The sequence below is a fragment of the Macaca fascicularis genome, chromosome 3 (assembly GCF_037993035.2).
Source record: "Macaca fascicularis isolate 582-1 chromosome 3, T2T-MFA8v1.1".
In the NCBI taxonomy this organism is placed as follows: Eukaryota; Metazoa; Chordata; class Mammalia; order Primates; family Cercopithecidae; genus Macaca; species Macaca fascicularis.
The window spans coordinates 171,544,918-171,561,391 of record NC_088377.1 but is presented as its reverse complement, the minus strand read 5'-3'; the positions used below and the strand labels follow the sequence as shown (position 1 = coordinate 171,561,391).

The 16,474-nt window shown below is 43.1% G+C and overlaps 1 protein-coding gene across 9 annotated transcripts in view; it reads left to right on the top strand.

The window, feature by feature from the left end:
- Positions 1-380: 380 nt before the first annotated feature.
- The window catches only part of ZC3HC1 (zinc finger C3HC-type containing 1), a 35,271-nt gene continuing 19,177 nt past the window's right edge, over positions 381-16,474 (top strand). For 4 of the 9 annotated variants that reach the window (XM_074035980.1, XM_045388363.2, XM_005550757.3 and 1 more), the window contains exons 1-4: positions 381-534; positions 2,648-2,759; positions 10,794-10,944; positions 12,294-12,377. In XM_074035980.1, the coding sequence (XP_073892081.1) occupies positions 12,339-12,377 (39 nt within the window). In that variant the 5' untranslated portion in view covers positions 381-534; positions 2,648-2,759; positions 10,794-10,944; positions 12,294-12,338. Of the gene's footprint in view, positions 535-2,647; positions 3,437-7,041; positions 7,100-10,793; positions 10,945-12,293; positions 12,378-16,474 lie in introns of those variants that run through there. The other 5 variants (XM_074035982.1, XM_074035977.1, XM_074035979.1 and 2 more) reach the window with 3 other exon arrangements.

Genomic DNA, 16,474 nt, shown 5'->3' with positions numbered 1-16,474 from the left:
GTCTCGAACTCCTGACCTGAGGTGATCCGCCCGCCTCGGCCTCCCAAACTGCTGGGATTAGGCATGAGCCACTGTGCCCGGCCGTATTAGTATTAGTTGAAAACTAAGTTAAGCCCCTCATCCCTGCTGAATTTGGACAGACCGCGTTCTAAAAATCTCTTATCAACCTAAATATGCTAGTTGATAAAGGAAATGATTAATCAAGATTGTCCTAAACACTACAGCCCTCCTTAAGCTCGCTCTAAGGTTCTAAAACGACCAAAAAAGGCGTGGACCATGCGGTTAAACTCTCCCGGTCAGGCTGCCTCAAGAGGCGGATATTAACCTCTCAGGACGGAAGTTCCGGAGCCTTCAAACGCTCGGGGAAGCGACTCGGCAGCGGACCAAGATGGCGGCGCCCAGTGAGGGACAAGCGTTTGCCGTAGGGGTTGAAAAGAATTGGGGTGCAGTTGTTCGCTCCCCAGAAGGGACCCCCCAGAAAATCCGGCAGCTGATAGATGAAGGGATTGCCCCGGAAGAGGGAGGCGTGGACGCGTGAGTTCACGAGTTAGCCCTGGGTCCGGCATTGGAAGATTGGAGAAGGCTTGGGGAGGGGGTGGCGTGTCGCGTGGGGGGTTCCCCTCGGTCGGCGTCTCGGGCAGTGGGGATGGCTTCTTCTTAGGATCTGAAAGATACTCTGGTTACTATGTTTGATCGGCTTTGATCTTCCCGTCGGGATGTACCGGATTCCCAACCGCAGCCGAAATTTTGTCATCGGACATTATTTTTGGAAGGAAAAAAAGAGGACCGTCAACTGAATGAGTTCACCTGACTTCTCTTAATTGGGAATTCTTAACCTTTTTTTGTGCCGTGGACCCCTTTGGTTCTCTGGAGAAGCTTATTAACTCTCGTAATATTTTTAAATGCTTGAAGTAAATTACATAGGATTATAAAGGAAACCAGTTAGATTAGAATGTAGTTATCAAGATAGTAAAAGGAAAAAGTTATGCAGTAACATTCTTTTTATTAAAGAGTTCATAATATCTAGTAGTATGTCTTGTCAACCGTAAAAGGTATTTGAAAACGTGCAACCACCGTAATGTGGGAACATTATTTCCATAGATGACAAATTAACGGGTACTAATACTACTATGGTGTTTTTACCTTCATTCATAATTGAAGAAAATGCTAAATCTTGTCATTTAAAGAGAAATAAATGTCATTTTTACCTATCCAAGTTTATGGATGCTGTGAATTTTTTTTCTTGGGGAAAAAATTTTTTTTCCCACACCGCCTTGAGGCTTTCTATGAATCTCTGAGAGTTTTAGAATAAGTTTATTTCTTTTGAGCTATAATCGTTGATGTAATCCTATTTTTATTAAAATAATGTTTGTCGCCTGGCGCGGTGGCTCATGCCTGTAATCCCAGCACTTTGAGGAGGCTGAGGCGGGCAGATCACGAGGTCAGGAGATTAAGACCATCCTGGCTAACACGGTGAAACCCTGTCTCTACTAAAAATACAAAAAAATAGCCGGGCGTGGTGGCCCGCCCCCGTAGTCCCAGCTACTCGGGAGGCTGAGGCAGGAGAATTGCTTGAACCCAGGAGGCGGAGGTTGCAGTGAGCCGAGATTGTGCCACTGCACTCCAGCCTGGGCGACCGAGCGAGACTCCGTCTCTGAATGAATGAATGAATGCATGCATGCATCCTTGTCTTTCAGCAATTCCCCGAATTCCCCGAGCACTGTTGAAATGCCTTCCACTGAAAATGAGAGAATTGCTTTGCTGAGTTTTTTCTCCCTGATTTTTTTTTTTTTCATGAAATTTCCTGAAGATCTTTACTTTGATTCGAATTTTCTAATTGGTTCTTTTTTTTTTTTTTTTTTGGAAGGAGAGGGTATCAAAGGTTCCTGCAGGTAGAAATATCAAAATTGTTTTTTCCGCTGTTATGAGTCGAATTTCTGCCAGGCGCGGTGGCTCATGCCTGTAATCCCAGCACTTTGGGAGGCTGAGGCGGGCAGATCACGAAGTCAGGAGTTTGAGACCAGCCTGACGAATACGGTGAAACCCCGTCTGTACTAAAGATACAAAAAATTAGCCGGGCCCACGCCCAGTGGTGCGCAACTACTCGGGAGGCTGAGGCAGGAGAATTGCTTGATCCCAGGAGGCGGAGGTTGCGGTGAGCTGAGATCATATGTACCATTGCATCCCAGCCTGGGCTACAGAGTGAGACTCCGTCTCACAAAAAAAAAAAAAAAAAAAAAAAAAAGTCGAATTTCTGAAGAGATTCAAATTGTATAATGCATACCTGAAGTCTTTCTGTTTACTAAAGTTATGCAAAATACTTATGGAGAACAGTGAATGAGTGAGGAGAATAGTTTACTAGGATTAGTGGAGCCCTGTAGAGGTAGAAATTGACTGAAGTTTAGATATGGGTAAACTGTAAAGAGTTTTGAATGCCAGACTGAAGAATTTGGATTTTATTTAGTAAGTATTATAAAACCATTGAAAATAATAACCTGAGGAATGACATGAGTAAAATGATTTTTAGGAAGCTTAAAATCCAGCGTTGGTGTGATTTATGATACAATGTGTAGAGAAGCTAGATAGAAAACATTTAAGCAGAGGGTACTGTGAAAAGTTTACCAACAGTTTTGCCACTTTATATTAGGAAGGACACGTCTGCCACTTCCCAGTCAGTTAATGGATCACCCCAAGCGGAACAACCTTCATTGGAATCTACAAGCAAAGAAGCCTTCTTTAGCAGAGTGGAAACATTTTCTATATCCTTTTTTAGTTCATGTGAATTGCACTTTCTGCCTGCTTCTAGAATTCCTCCAACGTATTACACTACTTACTGTAATGTTTTAAACTTTAGAATCAAACCTTGGTAAGAAGTTATATAGGAAAGTCAGCATCCTAATGTGTTATCACTCAGAGGGACAGTTGAGGTTATCTAACCTTTTCTTTTTACAGAAGAAAAAACTAACAGCCTGAGAAAAGAAGAAATAACAACTAATACTTGTATATAGTATGTTTTTGCGTATATTATCACATTCAATCTTGACCTTAAACCTACGAAAATAAGCATTATTATTATACTTGTTTTACAGAAGAGGAAACAGTTTGGGGCAGGTTATATGACTTGCCCAAGATGAACCTGTTAGCAAACGGCAGATCCAGGATTATAATCTAATGTTTTTCAGATTACTATACTGCTATAGTAATCTATATATAAATTACTATACTGCTATAGTAAATTTAGAGACTATACTGCTATAATGTCTCTTTCTAGATTTTCCTTGTATATTAGCTACCTATTGCTGCATAACAAATTGCCCTAAACTTAGTGACCTTAAAACAACAAACATTTTTTATTTCATAATTTCTGTGGATCAGGAATCCAGGCATGGCTTAGCTGAGTCCTCTGACTCAGGGTCTCTCACAGGCTGCAATTAAGGTTGGTCAGGGCACTGTCATTTCAAGGCTTAACTAGGAAAATTGTCTCAAAAGAAAAATAAAAACGCCGGGTGCGGTGGCTCACGCATGTAATCCCAGCACTTTGGGAGGCCAAAGTGGGCGGATCACGAGGTCAGGAGATCGAGACCACGGTGAAACCCCGTCTCTACTAAAAATACAAAAAATTAGCCAGGTGCGGTGGCGGGCACCTGTAGTCCCAGCTACTCAGGAGGCTGAGGCAGGAGAATGGCGTGAACCCGGGAGGCAGAGCTTGCAGTGAGCCGAGATTGCGCCACTGCACTCCAGCCTGGGCGACAGAGCGAGTCTCTGTCTCAACAAAAAAGAAAAGAAAAAAGAAAACAAAATTAGCCAGGTGTGGTGGTGCTCACCTGTAATCTCAGCTACTCGGGAGTCTGAGGCAGGAGAATAGCTTGAACCTAGGAGGCAGAGTTTGCAGTGAGCCGAAATCATGCCACTGCACTCCAGCCTTGGCAGCAGAGCAAGACTCCATCTCAAAAAAAAAAAAAAAAAAAAAAAGGAAAGGGTCACTTCCAAACTCAGTCATTGGCACACTGTTGGCAGGATTCATTTACTTGTGTCTGTTGGACGGAGGGCTTCAGTTCTATACTGGCCATTGGCCAGAGATGCCCCTCCCCACTTGGTTCCTTGCTATGTGGGCCTCTCTAAAAGAAAGTTCACAGCTTGGCAGCTGGCTTCCATCAGAGTGAGCAGGCCAAAGAACAAGATACAAGCCAGCCTCATTTTGTAATCTAATCTCAAAAGTGACATCTCATCATTTTTGTCATATTTTATGCATTAGAAGCAAGTCACTAGGCCAGCCCATACTCAAGAGGAGCAGATAACACAAGGGCATGAATACAAGAAGGCAGGGATCATTGGAGCCACCTTAAAAGCTGCTCACATCACCTTGCTTTGAGAGAAGTCTTTAGTAGCTCCACCTGCTTTTTTTCCTGCAAGTTTGCACCCCCACCCCAGTGTGTGTGTGTGTGTGTGTGTGTGTGTGTGTGTGTGTAGACGGTCTTCCTGTGTTGCCCAGGCTGGTCTCGAACTCCTGGTCTCAAGCAATTAAGCTGCCACAACCTCCCAGAGGGTTGGGATTACAGGCCTGAACCGCCAAACCTGGCCCTGAATTTCTATCTTATAAACTATTAACAAGGTCTTGACCTAGGAATCAAAAATTAACAAAATTTCAGAATTTAAGACCATGAAGTAAGCCAAATCACACACCTTTTTTTAATCCAGAAACTAATACTGGCTAGGTGTGGTGGCTTACGCCTGTAATCCTAGCACTTTGGGAGGCCAAAGTGGGCGGATCACCTGAGGTCAGGAGTTTGAGAGCAACCTGGCCAATATGGTGAAACCCCACCTCTACTAAAAACACAAAATTAGGCCGGGCGTGGTGGCTTACGCCTGTAATCCGAGCCCTTTGGGAGGCTGAGGCAGGTGGATCATGAGGTCAAGAGTTTGAGACCAACCTGGCCAACATGGTGAAACCCCGTCTCTACTAAAAATACAAAAATTAGCTGGGCATTGCGTGTAGTCCCAGCTACTCAGGAGGCTGAGGCAGGAGAATTGCTTGAGCCTGGGAGGCGGAGGTTGCAGTGAGCCGAGATAACACCACTGCACTGCATCCTGAGCAGCAGAGAACACTCTGTCTCAAAAAAAAGTTATACTGGAATATTACCCAAATGAAAAAGTAAGCACATACCAGCTATCACATTGCATGTTTCAGGAAGAGACATTAAGTGTTATGTCATAAGTTTATTTACAAACATACCTCGTGTGCTATATGCCTGAGATCAAGAATTTGATCCATTGTTTTGTTTCCTTTTTTTCCTTCAACTTTTTTTTTTTTTGAGACAGAGTTTCATTCTGTCATCTAGGCTGGAGTACAGTGGCGCCATCTCGGCTCACTGCAACCTCCTCCTCCTGAGTTTAAGCAATTCTCCTGCCTTAGCTCCCGAGTAGCTGGGATTACAGGCGTCCACTACCATGCCTAGCTAATTTTTTGTATTTTAGTAGAGACGGGGTTTCACTGTGTTGCCCAGGCTGGTCTCGAACTTTTAAGCCCAGGCAATCCGCCTGCCTTGGCCTCCCAAAGTGCCAAGATTACAGACATGAGCCACCATGCCCGGCCTTTTTTTCTTCAACTTTTATTTTCAGTTCCGGGGTACATGTGTAGGATGTACAGGTTTGTTACATAGGTAAACGTGTGCCATGGTGGTTTACTCACAGATCAATCCATCACCTAGATATTAAGCCCAGCATCTGTTAGCTATTCTACCTGATGCTTTCCCTCCCCCGACTCCCACCTCCAACAGGCCCCAGTGTATGTCCTTCTCCCCACGTGTTCATGTGTTCTCATCAGTCAGCTCCCAGTTATAAGTGAGAACATGTGTTTGGTTTTCTGTTTCTGTGTCAGTTTGCTGAGGATAATGGCTTCCAGCTCCATCCACGTCCCTGCAAAGGACAAGATCTCATTCCTTTTATGGCTGCATAGTATCAAAGAGATTGTGAGCTCAAACATCCATCTTAAGCAGTTGATGTCTTTTTTTTTTTTTTTTTGAGGTGGAGTCTCACTCTGTCACTCAGGCTGAAGCGTACTAGTGCGATCTTGGCTCTCTGCAACCTCTGTGGTTCAAGTGATTCTCCTGCCCCAGCCTCCCAAGTAGCTGGGATATAGGCTCCCACCACCACGCCCAGCTAGTTTTTGTATTTTTAGTTTCACTGTGTTGGCCAGGCTGGTCTCAAACTCCTGAAGTCAGGTGATCCACCCGCCTCAGCTTCCCAAAGTGCTGGGATTACAGGCATGAGCCACTGCACCTGGCCCAGTTGATGTCTTATAAAGAAAAGTGCAACAAATCAGATCCAAAGTACAAGTCATCATAATTAGTAATTGCCACTTGTTTTCCACTGAAAATGGCAAATTCTTCTCTGGGCTGTCATTTTGGCACCTATAGACCATAGACGTTGTGAAGCTGAGGATATCTATCCCAACATGGCCAACATGGTACTGACGGGTAGCTCTGTGAAAGGAGCAGAGACTGAAGGCAGAAGAAATGTGGTACCACACCAAGTCCTCCACTTTTCACTACTTTATTCCCTGTGTGCAAGGACAGAAAGACTTGGTAGTTTTTTACATGATTCTTAAAAATTTTTAAATTACAGACTTACAGAAAGGTTGCAGAGGTTACAAAGAACCTTTTTTCCCTGAGCTATTTGAAAGTAAGCCACCAAAGTGATGTCTTACTACTCCCAAATATTTCCTACAAACAAGGACTTTGTCCTATATCACCAGAATGCAACCATCAAAATCAGAAAATTGACATTGATAGGTTACTACCCTCTAATCCTCAGACCCCAGCTTTTTCATCAGTTGTACTAATAACATTCTTTATAGTTGAAAGATCCAGTTGAGAATCACACAGTACATTTAGTTGTCATGTTGCTTTATTCTCCTTTAATCTGGAACGTTTCCTCCGTTTTTTCTTGAATTTCATGATCTTGATACTTTTGAAGATTACAGAACAGTTATGGTATAGAGTGTATGTCAGTGACATTTGTTTGATGTTTCTTTGTGATTAGATTCAGGTTATGCAGGAGTGTCGTGAAGCAGTGCTGCATTCTCCTTGCATCCTGTCAGGTGACACATGATTTCTATTTATCGCTTTAAGGTGATGATCACTTTGATCACTTGATTAAGGGAGTATCTGGCATTTCTGTTGTAAAATAACTCTTTCCTCCTTTGTAAATAAAAAGTACTTTGTGGGGAGTTTCTTTGAAACTATGTAAATATCCCATTCCATGTCAAACTTTATGTAATTGATTTATTTGTAGCAATGTAGACTCATGATTTTCTTTGTTATTCAATGGGTTATAATTCATTACTATCATTATATATTTTGATACTCCAGTTGTTCCTTATTTAGTCAGTGACATCGCCCTCAGGTTGGCTTCTGTGGCCTTTTGACATGTCCCATAACCCATGACCTCTTTATTGCTTTCAGGAACAAGTTGTTCTTGGCTTATCTTGTATTTTTCTCGCCCCATCCCTGGAATCAGCCAATTCTACAAGGATCCTTGGCTGTTTTTCAGTGGAGAATGTTATTTAAAAGCTAAGATCTGAACTGGGTGTGGTGGCACACCTGTAATCCCAGCACTTTGGGAGGCCCAGGCGGGAGAGTTGCTTGAGCCCAGGGGAGACCAGCTTGGGCAACATAGCAAGATCCTGTCTCTATATAAATGAATGAATGAATGAATGCCAAGATCTGGGTGCAGGGAGAACTGATAGCTACTGGGATGCCACTGTTCTCAGGCCCTGTCAGAGGAAAAAGCTAGAGAATATATATGTTTATGTACACACACACACACACACACACACAGAGACACACATTGACATGTATACACACATCTAAATTTACATCCATTTTTCTCTATATTTTAAAAAACAATGAGTTCCTGCTGACATCTCCAGTTGCAATTGTATATCACAGGATTCATTCTAGTTTTCTCCCTTTCCCTATTTTTCCCTCCCATATTCAGCACTGTGAAACATAATTTCTGTTATCCTCAATATATTTACTACTTTGATCAATCCCCTATATGCGCTTCACTTAATCTCCCATTTCTGCCATGCTGCCATCCTTTCTTGCATGAATCTCTCGTCACCCCATTTAGGCCCTAGCACTCCACACTTGGCTGCCCACAAGTGAATGCCTGGTACATACCATTTTGGTTCTGACACCCTGGGCTGAGCCGCCTCTTCGCAGCCTCCTGGGTCAGACATCTTCCTTGTTCACCATCTAATGGCTTTAAGACTAAATTGCTCAGGAAAGGGAAGGTATTTTAACCATCCTTCTACCATTGTTTCTTGCATTAAATCTTGATTTTGATACAATATTTAGATCAATTTCCTTTTTGTTCATTGGCTATAAATTGATCACCATTTTGGATATAATGATTATTTAACCATTACTTTTATTCTAGATAATCATGGCTCCTTTACTATTTGTATCTAAATTTTGTTTTCCAGTCTTCATTCTTCCTTTGCTGATGTGGGAATGTTTTTCAAATTCCTATATCCCTTTATAAAAATGTAGAACTTTGCTGCATCTTCTTTCATATTTTATCCTTTTCTTACTGTGCTTTGTAAAATAAGAGCTCTTCAGGTAAAATTTTTTTTTTTGAGACAGAATCTTGCTATGTTGCCCAGGCTGGAGTGCAGTGGTGCCATCTCAGCTCACTGCAACCTCCGCCTCCCAAGTTCAAGTGAGTCTCCTGCCTCAGCCTCCCCAATAGCTGGGATTACAGGTACATACTACCACACCCAGCTGATTTTTGTATTTTTAGTAGAGGTGTTGGCCAGGTTGGTCTCAAACTCCTGACCTCAAGTGATCCGCCCATCTCAGCCTCCCAAAGTGCTGGGGCCACCACACCCGGCCCAGGTAGATTATTAAAAACTGAGGCTGGGTGAGGTGGCTCACACTTGTAATCCCAGCACTGCGGAAGGCCGAGGAGGACCAGCCTGGCCAACATGGCAAAAACCCTTCTCTATTAAAATTACAAAAATTAGCAGGGCATGGTGGCACATGCCTGTAATCCCAGCTACTCGGGAGGCTGAGGCAGGAGAATCGGTTGAAACCAGGAGGCAGAGGTTGCAGTGAGCCGAGATCGTGCCATTGCATTCCAGCCTGGGCGACAGAGCAAGACTCCATCTCAAAAAACAAAACAAAACAAACAAACAAAAAAACTGAGCATTTAATATTAAGGAGTAATAAATGTTTTAGGATACCTTTCCAAATACATACTTAACAGATGCTTTTAGCTATGTAAAACACATTCTCACACATCCCCATTGATACTAGCAATCAAATTTTGGAGGGATAATTTTATTGCCTTTATTCTTTGGAAAGTAAAAATGGATGGGGTACAGTAGGAGAGCATAGGTGAGTGGCAGAAAATATTTCTGTGTATTTGACTTTGACCATCTCTTATTGTTTAGGCATATCCCAGTACTTTCACTAGTGTCTTTAAGTTCCTAGTATTTCAGATTCAGTGAAAATTAACGGATGCTATATTCTACCAGAGAACCAATAATAAACTTTTTTTTTTTTTTTTTTTTTGAGACAGGGTCTCATTGTGTTGCCCAGGCTAGAGGGCAGTGGTGTGATCGTATCTTACTGTGGCCTTGATCTCCTGGGCTCAAGCCATCCTCCTCCCTCAGCCTCTCAATTAGCTAAGACTACAGGTGTGCACCACCACATCCCGCTAATTTTTTTATTTTCCGTAGAGATGAGGTGTCGCTGTGTTGCCCAGGCTGATCTTCAACTCCTGAGCTCAAGCGATCCTTCCGTTTCAGCCTCCCAATGTGCTGAGATTATAGGTATGTGCCACTGTGCTTGGACAATAAACATTTTAAACACCTAAAATACATAGTACTTCTTCAAGAATAAGTTAATAACTTTTCCCTCCCACTTATTACTTAAATGACCTTCATCATTCTGTGAAGTATGGGCCTGTGCATTAAAAATAGTTTTTACCACTTTTCTCATTGCCTTTCTCCTTAATGTTTATTCCTATATACATTAAGAATGAGTTGGGCTGGGCGCAGTGGCTCACGCCTGTAATCCCAGTACTTTGGGAGGTCGAGGTGGGTGGATCACGAGGTCACAAGTTCAAAACCAACCTGACCAAGATGATGAAACCCCGTCTCTACTAAAAATACAAAAATTAGCTGGGCGCAGTGGCAGATGGCTGTAATTCCAGCTACTCGGGAGGCTGAGGCAGGAGAATCGCTTGAACCCAGGAAGTGGAGGTTGCAGTGAGCTGAGACTGTGCCAATTCAATCCAGCCAGGGTGACAGAGCGAGACTCCATCTCAAAAAAAAAAAAAGAATGAGTTAAGATTGTAATTTATGACTTACTCGTTTTAATATACTTGCAGTGTTCACCTGTGATTCCAGCACTTTGGGAGGCCAAGGTGGGCAGATCACCTGAGGTCAGGAGTTCAAAACCAGCCTGAGGAACATGGTGAAACCCCATCTCTACCAAAAAATACAAAAATTAATTGGGTGTGGTGGCGTGCACTGTGGTCCCAGCTACTTGGGAGGCTGAGGTGGGAGAATTGCTTGAACCTGAGAGGGTGAGGTTGTAGTGAGCTGAGATTGTGCCACTGCACTCCAGCCTGGGTGACAGAGTGAGACCTCTTCTCAAAAAAAAAAAAAAGTACATATATGTATACACACACACACATACACGTGTATATATACGTATACATACACACACACACACACACAGTTATATATATATTTGCCGTGTCGTTTTTCTTAACATGGATACTCTTTGAAATGGGCAGGTAAGCCCCCCGAGCTGTCTCCACTCGTCTGTGCAAAATATGGCTGGGTCACAGTTGAATGTGATATGCTCAAGTGCTCTAGCTGTCAAGCTTTTCTCTGTGCCAGTTTACAACCAGCTTTTGACTTTGACAGATGTAAGTATAAGGTACAAATTACATTTTTCTCCACACTCAAATATGTACTATTCTGGTTTTCTGGGGTGGGGAAAAGGTCATTTTAGTTTGATCAAAAAATGCATACTTCAATCTTTTTTTTTTAAATCTTTTTTTTTTGAGATGGAGTCTTGCTTGTTGCCCAGGCTGAGCGAGATACAATAGTGCAATTACAACTCACTGCAGCCTCAACCTCCTGGGCTCAAGCGATCCTTCCACCTCAGCTCCCAAGTAGCTGGGACTATAGGCGCAGTACCACTACACCTGGCTAATTTCTGTGTTTTTTGTAGAGGTAGGGTTTTACCATGTTGCCCAGGCTAGTCTTGAACTCCTGAGCTCAAGTGATCCGCCTACCTTGGCCTCCTAAAGTGCAGGGATTACAGGGGTAAGCCATAGTGCCTGGCCAGTCTTTCTTTTTTTTTTTTTTTTGAGACGGAGTCCGGCTCTGTCGCCCAGCCAGGAGTGTAGTGGTGCGATCTCAGCTCACTGCAAGCTCCACCTCCTGGGTTCACACCATTCTCCTGCCTCAGCCTCCCGAGTAGCTGGGACTACAGGTGCCTGCTACCATGCCTGGATACTTTTTTGTATTTTTAGTAGAGACGGGGTTTCGCCATGTTAGCCAGGATGGTCTCTATCTCCTGACCTCGTGATCTGCCCACCACGAGCCACCGCACCCAGCCTTTTTTTTTTTAAACTAAGCTAGCTACTGCAGCATGGACTTAACTTAATGTAATCTAGGTAACAGCAGCATGTTTACTTTATTATTCCAAAATGTATACTTCTAGACAAAGAGTGACAAAGGACTTTTATGAAGGATCACACTTTGGAATGTTCTGCTTTATAAGATACATGGGGGCTGGGCGCGGTGACTCACACCTGTAATCCCAGCACTTTGGGAGGCTGAAGTGGGCGGATCACATGAGGTTGGGAGTTTGAGACCAGCCTGGCCAACGTGGTGAAACCCCATTTCTGCTAAAAGTACAAAACACTACTCAGGTGACTGAGGCAGGAGCATTGCTTGAGCCTGGGAGATGGAAGCTGCCATGAGCTGAGATTGCACCACTGCACTCAAGCCTGGGTGACAGAGCAAGACTGTCTCAAAAAAATAAAAAATAAAAATAAGATACATGGCATCTCCTTTGTTGATCTTTAGGATCTCAATTTAGAACCTGTTTTGTGGAAAATATTAAGATTATGTGGTTGATAATATTTTCACATTTTAAAAATCTCTTATTTGTATTTTTAGTTAAATCTCTGCTCTTAGAGGCCATTCATTGGATTCTGAATCTATATAGTGTTTTCTAAGGTGTTGCTGTTTATGTGGATTTCAGATAAGCAACGATGTGCTGAGCTGAAGAAAGCCTTGTGTACTGCCCATGAGAAGTTCTGTTTCTGGCCAGACAGCCCATCCCCAGGTACTTATTTTTGAGAACTCCTGTTCACCATTTTCCGTCGTCATTGCATATCTAATATTGTCTATTTGTTGGTGAAAACCTAGTCTTTGAAGTTTCTTTTTCTCCTTTTCTTTTTTTTTTCTTTTTTTGAGATGGAGTTTCACTCTTGTTGCCCAGACTAGAGTGCAGTGGTGCGATCTTGGCTCACTGCAAACTCCGCCTCCTGCATTCAAGTGATTCTCCTGCCTCAGCCTCCAGAGTTGCTGGGATTACAGGTGTGCGCCACCATGCCCAGCTGATTTTGTATTTTTAGTAGAGATGGGGTTTCACCATGTTGGTCACTCTGGTCTCGAACTCTTGACCTCAGATGATCCGTCCATCTTGGCCTCCCAAAGTGCTGGGATTATAGGGGTGATCCACTGCGCCGGCCTCTTTTTATCCTTTTCTATTTGCATTTTTCCAGAAAAATTTATATTTACTTGTGTTATTACTTACCTTCATTAAGTGCATTTGACATGCTTAAGGCTTTAGACATATGTATGCATTATCCCATTTAATCCTTACCGGGGCCCTGGGAGGTAGATGATTATCAACTCGGTTCTTTTTTTTGTTTGTTTTTGTTTTTTGGGTTTTTTTTTTTTGAGACAGAGCCTCGCTCTTTTGCCCAGGCTGGAATGAGGTGGCACGATCTCAGCTCACTGCAACCTCCACCTCCCAGGTTCAAGCAATTCTCCTGCCTCAGCCTCCCAAGTAGCTGGGATTACAGGTGTGTGCCACCACACCCTGCTAATTTTAAAAATTTTTTGTAGAGGTGGGGTTTCACCATGTTGGCTAGGCTGGTCTCAAACTCCTGACCTCAAGTGATCTGCCCACCTCGGCCTCCCAAACTGCTGGGATTACAGGCATCAGCCACTGTGTCCGACCACAACCCAGTTCATTTAGGTGAGGAAACTAAGAATCAAAGGTCTTAAAACCAACTAGAAGAAGCTATAACTAAGTTTAATCTGATTTCAAACCCTCTGCTTTTCCCACCACACCAAGAAACGCCATATTCTACCTAGGCTTCCTGTAGAGGGAGTACTAATAGCAATCATGGTGGAAGTTCATTTGCTAAAGAAGACTCACGGGACCCCAAGTGAGAGTGATCACAAATCTGCAGTTTATTACAGTAAAACGGTACACTATCACAACAGCATTGAAGTAAGGGTGTCATCACAGCCACAGGCTGCCTGTCTGGGGAGGCCAGGTCCAACCTCCTATTTCCTGTCTACATAAGGGCCATAAGAGAACATACTCACCCTTGAATCAGAAACTACTGATGTGTGCACAGAACACTTTGGAATAAGCCCAAAATGTAATCTCAACTGGGTTTTTAAAAATATTTTGTTCATCGGCCAGGCACAGTGGCTCCCAACCATAATCCTAACACTGGGAGGCCAAGACAGAAGGATCACTTGAGTTCAGGAGTTTGAGACCAGCCTGAGCAATAAATGCAGTAAGACCTCATTTCTATTAAAAATAAAAATTAAAAAATATTTTGTTAATCATGTAGGCATATTCCTGCTAAGTAAACAGCTTCAAAGCAGAGCCCTCTGGTGGGGAATCTAAGCGCAAGTATAAAAAATTATTTAGACCCATAGTTAAAAAGCAACACTATTCATCTGTATATTTCATGCCTTGACCAGGAATCAGTGCCATATAGGTATATTTTTTATTTCAGTAGGATGGCAGGCTAATTCCAGGGTCACTGATAGCTGGGAATATTCCATGATTTATCACTAAAAGGAAAAAAATAGATTGAAAATAACCAGAGATTCCCCTCTACCTTTGATCAGTGAAAGGGTGGTAGAAAAGGGATTATTAAATAAAATTGTTAAAGTGAAGATGATTGTATAATAAGGATTTCCTGCTGTTGAAATCGGTAGGATTTACTAGTTATTTAACTGTATTGTATAACGAAACTTGGTCCTATGAGGATTTGAAACCATCCTTGTCTAGTGTACTCAGTCCAAGTTTGTTTTTGTTTTTTGTTTTTTTTCTTGAGACGGAGTCTTGCTGTGTCACCCAGACTGGAGTGCTGCAATGACTCAGTCTAGGCTCACTCCACTTCCTGGGTTCAAGCAATTCTCCTGCCTCAGTCTCCCGAGTAGCTGGGACTACAGGCACTTGCCACCACACCCGGCTAATTTTTGTATTTTTAGTAGAGATGGGGTTTTACCATGTTGGCCAGGCTGGTCTCGAACTCCTGACCTGAAGTGATCCACTTGCCTTGGCCTCCAACAGTGCTGGGATTACAGGCGTGAGCCCCCGTGCCTGGCATCTAAGTTTTTAAGGTCTGCCCGGGACTCTATTGGTGGTTCCCAACTCTTGTCACTATACATTTTGCTTTCCTGATCTCATTCGTAATTCAGCTACCACCTCGGAGACCTCTAATTCCTATCCAGATCTCTCTTTTGAGCTTGACTCATATTTTCATCTACCTTCTAAACATTTCCACTTAATATTATAGGTACCTGGAACTCAATGTGTATAAAACTGAACTCTTCCTCTTATACCTAAAACTTTCTCCATCTTGGCAAATAGCACTGACCTCCCATCCAGTTGTCCTAGCCAGAAACCTGAAAGTCACTTTAGATGCTCTTCTCTATCGTCACCCACTTTGACCTATCCATTCTACCTCCTAAATGGATCTTAGATATGACCTTTCAATTATACGATCCCTTGGTTTGGTTCTTTAACATTCAAAGGACATTTGTGTAGATAGAAGAACACAATTATTTTCACTTTATGCTTAAATTTATTAAGCAAAACTACTAATTTTGAAGGTAATTTTTTTCTAACATTTACCAATAATTATAAACTAAATTAAATTTCTTTAAACAGTTTATTTTATTTTATTTTATTTTATTTTATTTTATTTTTTGTTATTTTGAGACGGAGTCTCGCTCTGTCGCCCAGGTAGAGTGCAGTGGCACAATCTTGGCTCACTGCAACCATCGCTTCCTGGGTTCAAGCAGTTCTCCTGCCTCAGCCTTCCGAGTAGCTGGGATTACAGGTGCCCGCCACCACACCTGGCTGATTTTTCCCTCCTGAGTTCAAATGATTCTCCTGCCTCAACCTCCCAAAGTGTTATTTTTAGTAGTGATGAGGTTTCACCATGTTGGCCAGGTTGTCTTGAACTCCTGACCTCAGGTGATCCACCTGCCTCTGCCTCCCAAAGTGCTGGGGTTACAGGCATGAGCCACTGCACCCGGCCTTACCTTGACTTTTAAAGCCAACTTTGTTCTTTCTCCAGCTTTTCCCTTGGATTGCACATTCGTACAGAGTCAACAAGTGCCCCAAAGAAAAACCCCTGAGTTGTGAAAAAAAACAGACATATTTCTCTCCAGAAAAATCAAAGCTAGAATGTTTAGCTATGAAAATGTCTCTCCCACCTGGGCTCAGATCAGACGGCTTCACTGTTGTGGCTCAGAAAGGGGCAGACTCCTTCCTTCCAAATCACCCCGTCACAGAACACCTGTTGCTAAGTAGCAAGCTAGAGGGTTAGACTGGATGCCCCGTAAGAGGAGACTTCGAAGTGTTGAGACCTTCAAGTATAGCCTGTGAAGGAAAATCTTAATCTGTGGGTGACAAAATAAGTGCTTCAGGACCACTTACTCCAAATCTACATTCTGCAATACAGTCCAAGAAAAAAGGCAAAGTGGTAAGGCACGATGGCTCACGCCTGTGATGTCAGCAGTCTGGAAGGCCAAGGCGGGAGGACCACAAGGTCAGGAGTTCAAGACCAGCCTGGCCAATATGGTGAAACCCCGTTTCTACTAAAAATACAAAAAAAAATTAGCCAAGCGTGGTGGCGCATGCCTGTAATCCCAGCTACTCGGGAGGCTAAGGCAGGAGAACTGCTTGAACCCGGGTGGCAGAGGTTGCAGTCAGCCGAGATCCCACCACTGCACTCCAGCCTGGGCAACAGAGTGAGGCTCCGTCTCAAAAAAAAAAAAAAAGAAAAGAAAAGGAAAAAGGTGAAGTATCTGTCCATCTCAAAGCCCTGGGCCCCATGACACTTAGCACAGTTGTCCCCACCAGATGGAAATGCTTTCCATGGCATACCTTCTCCCTGT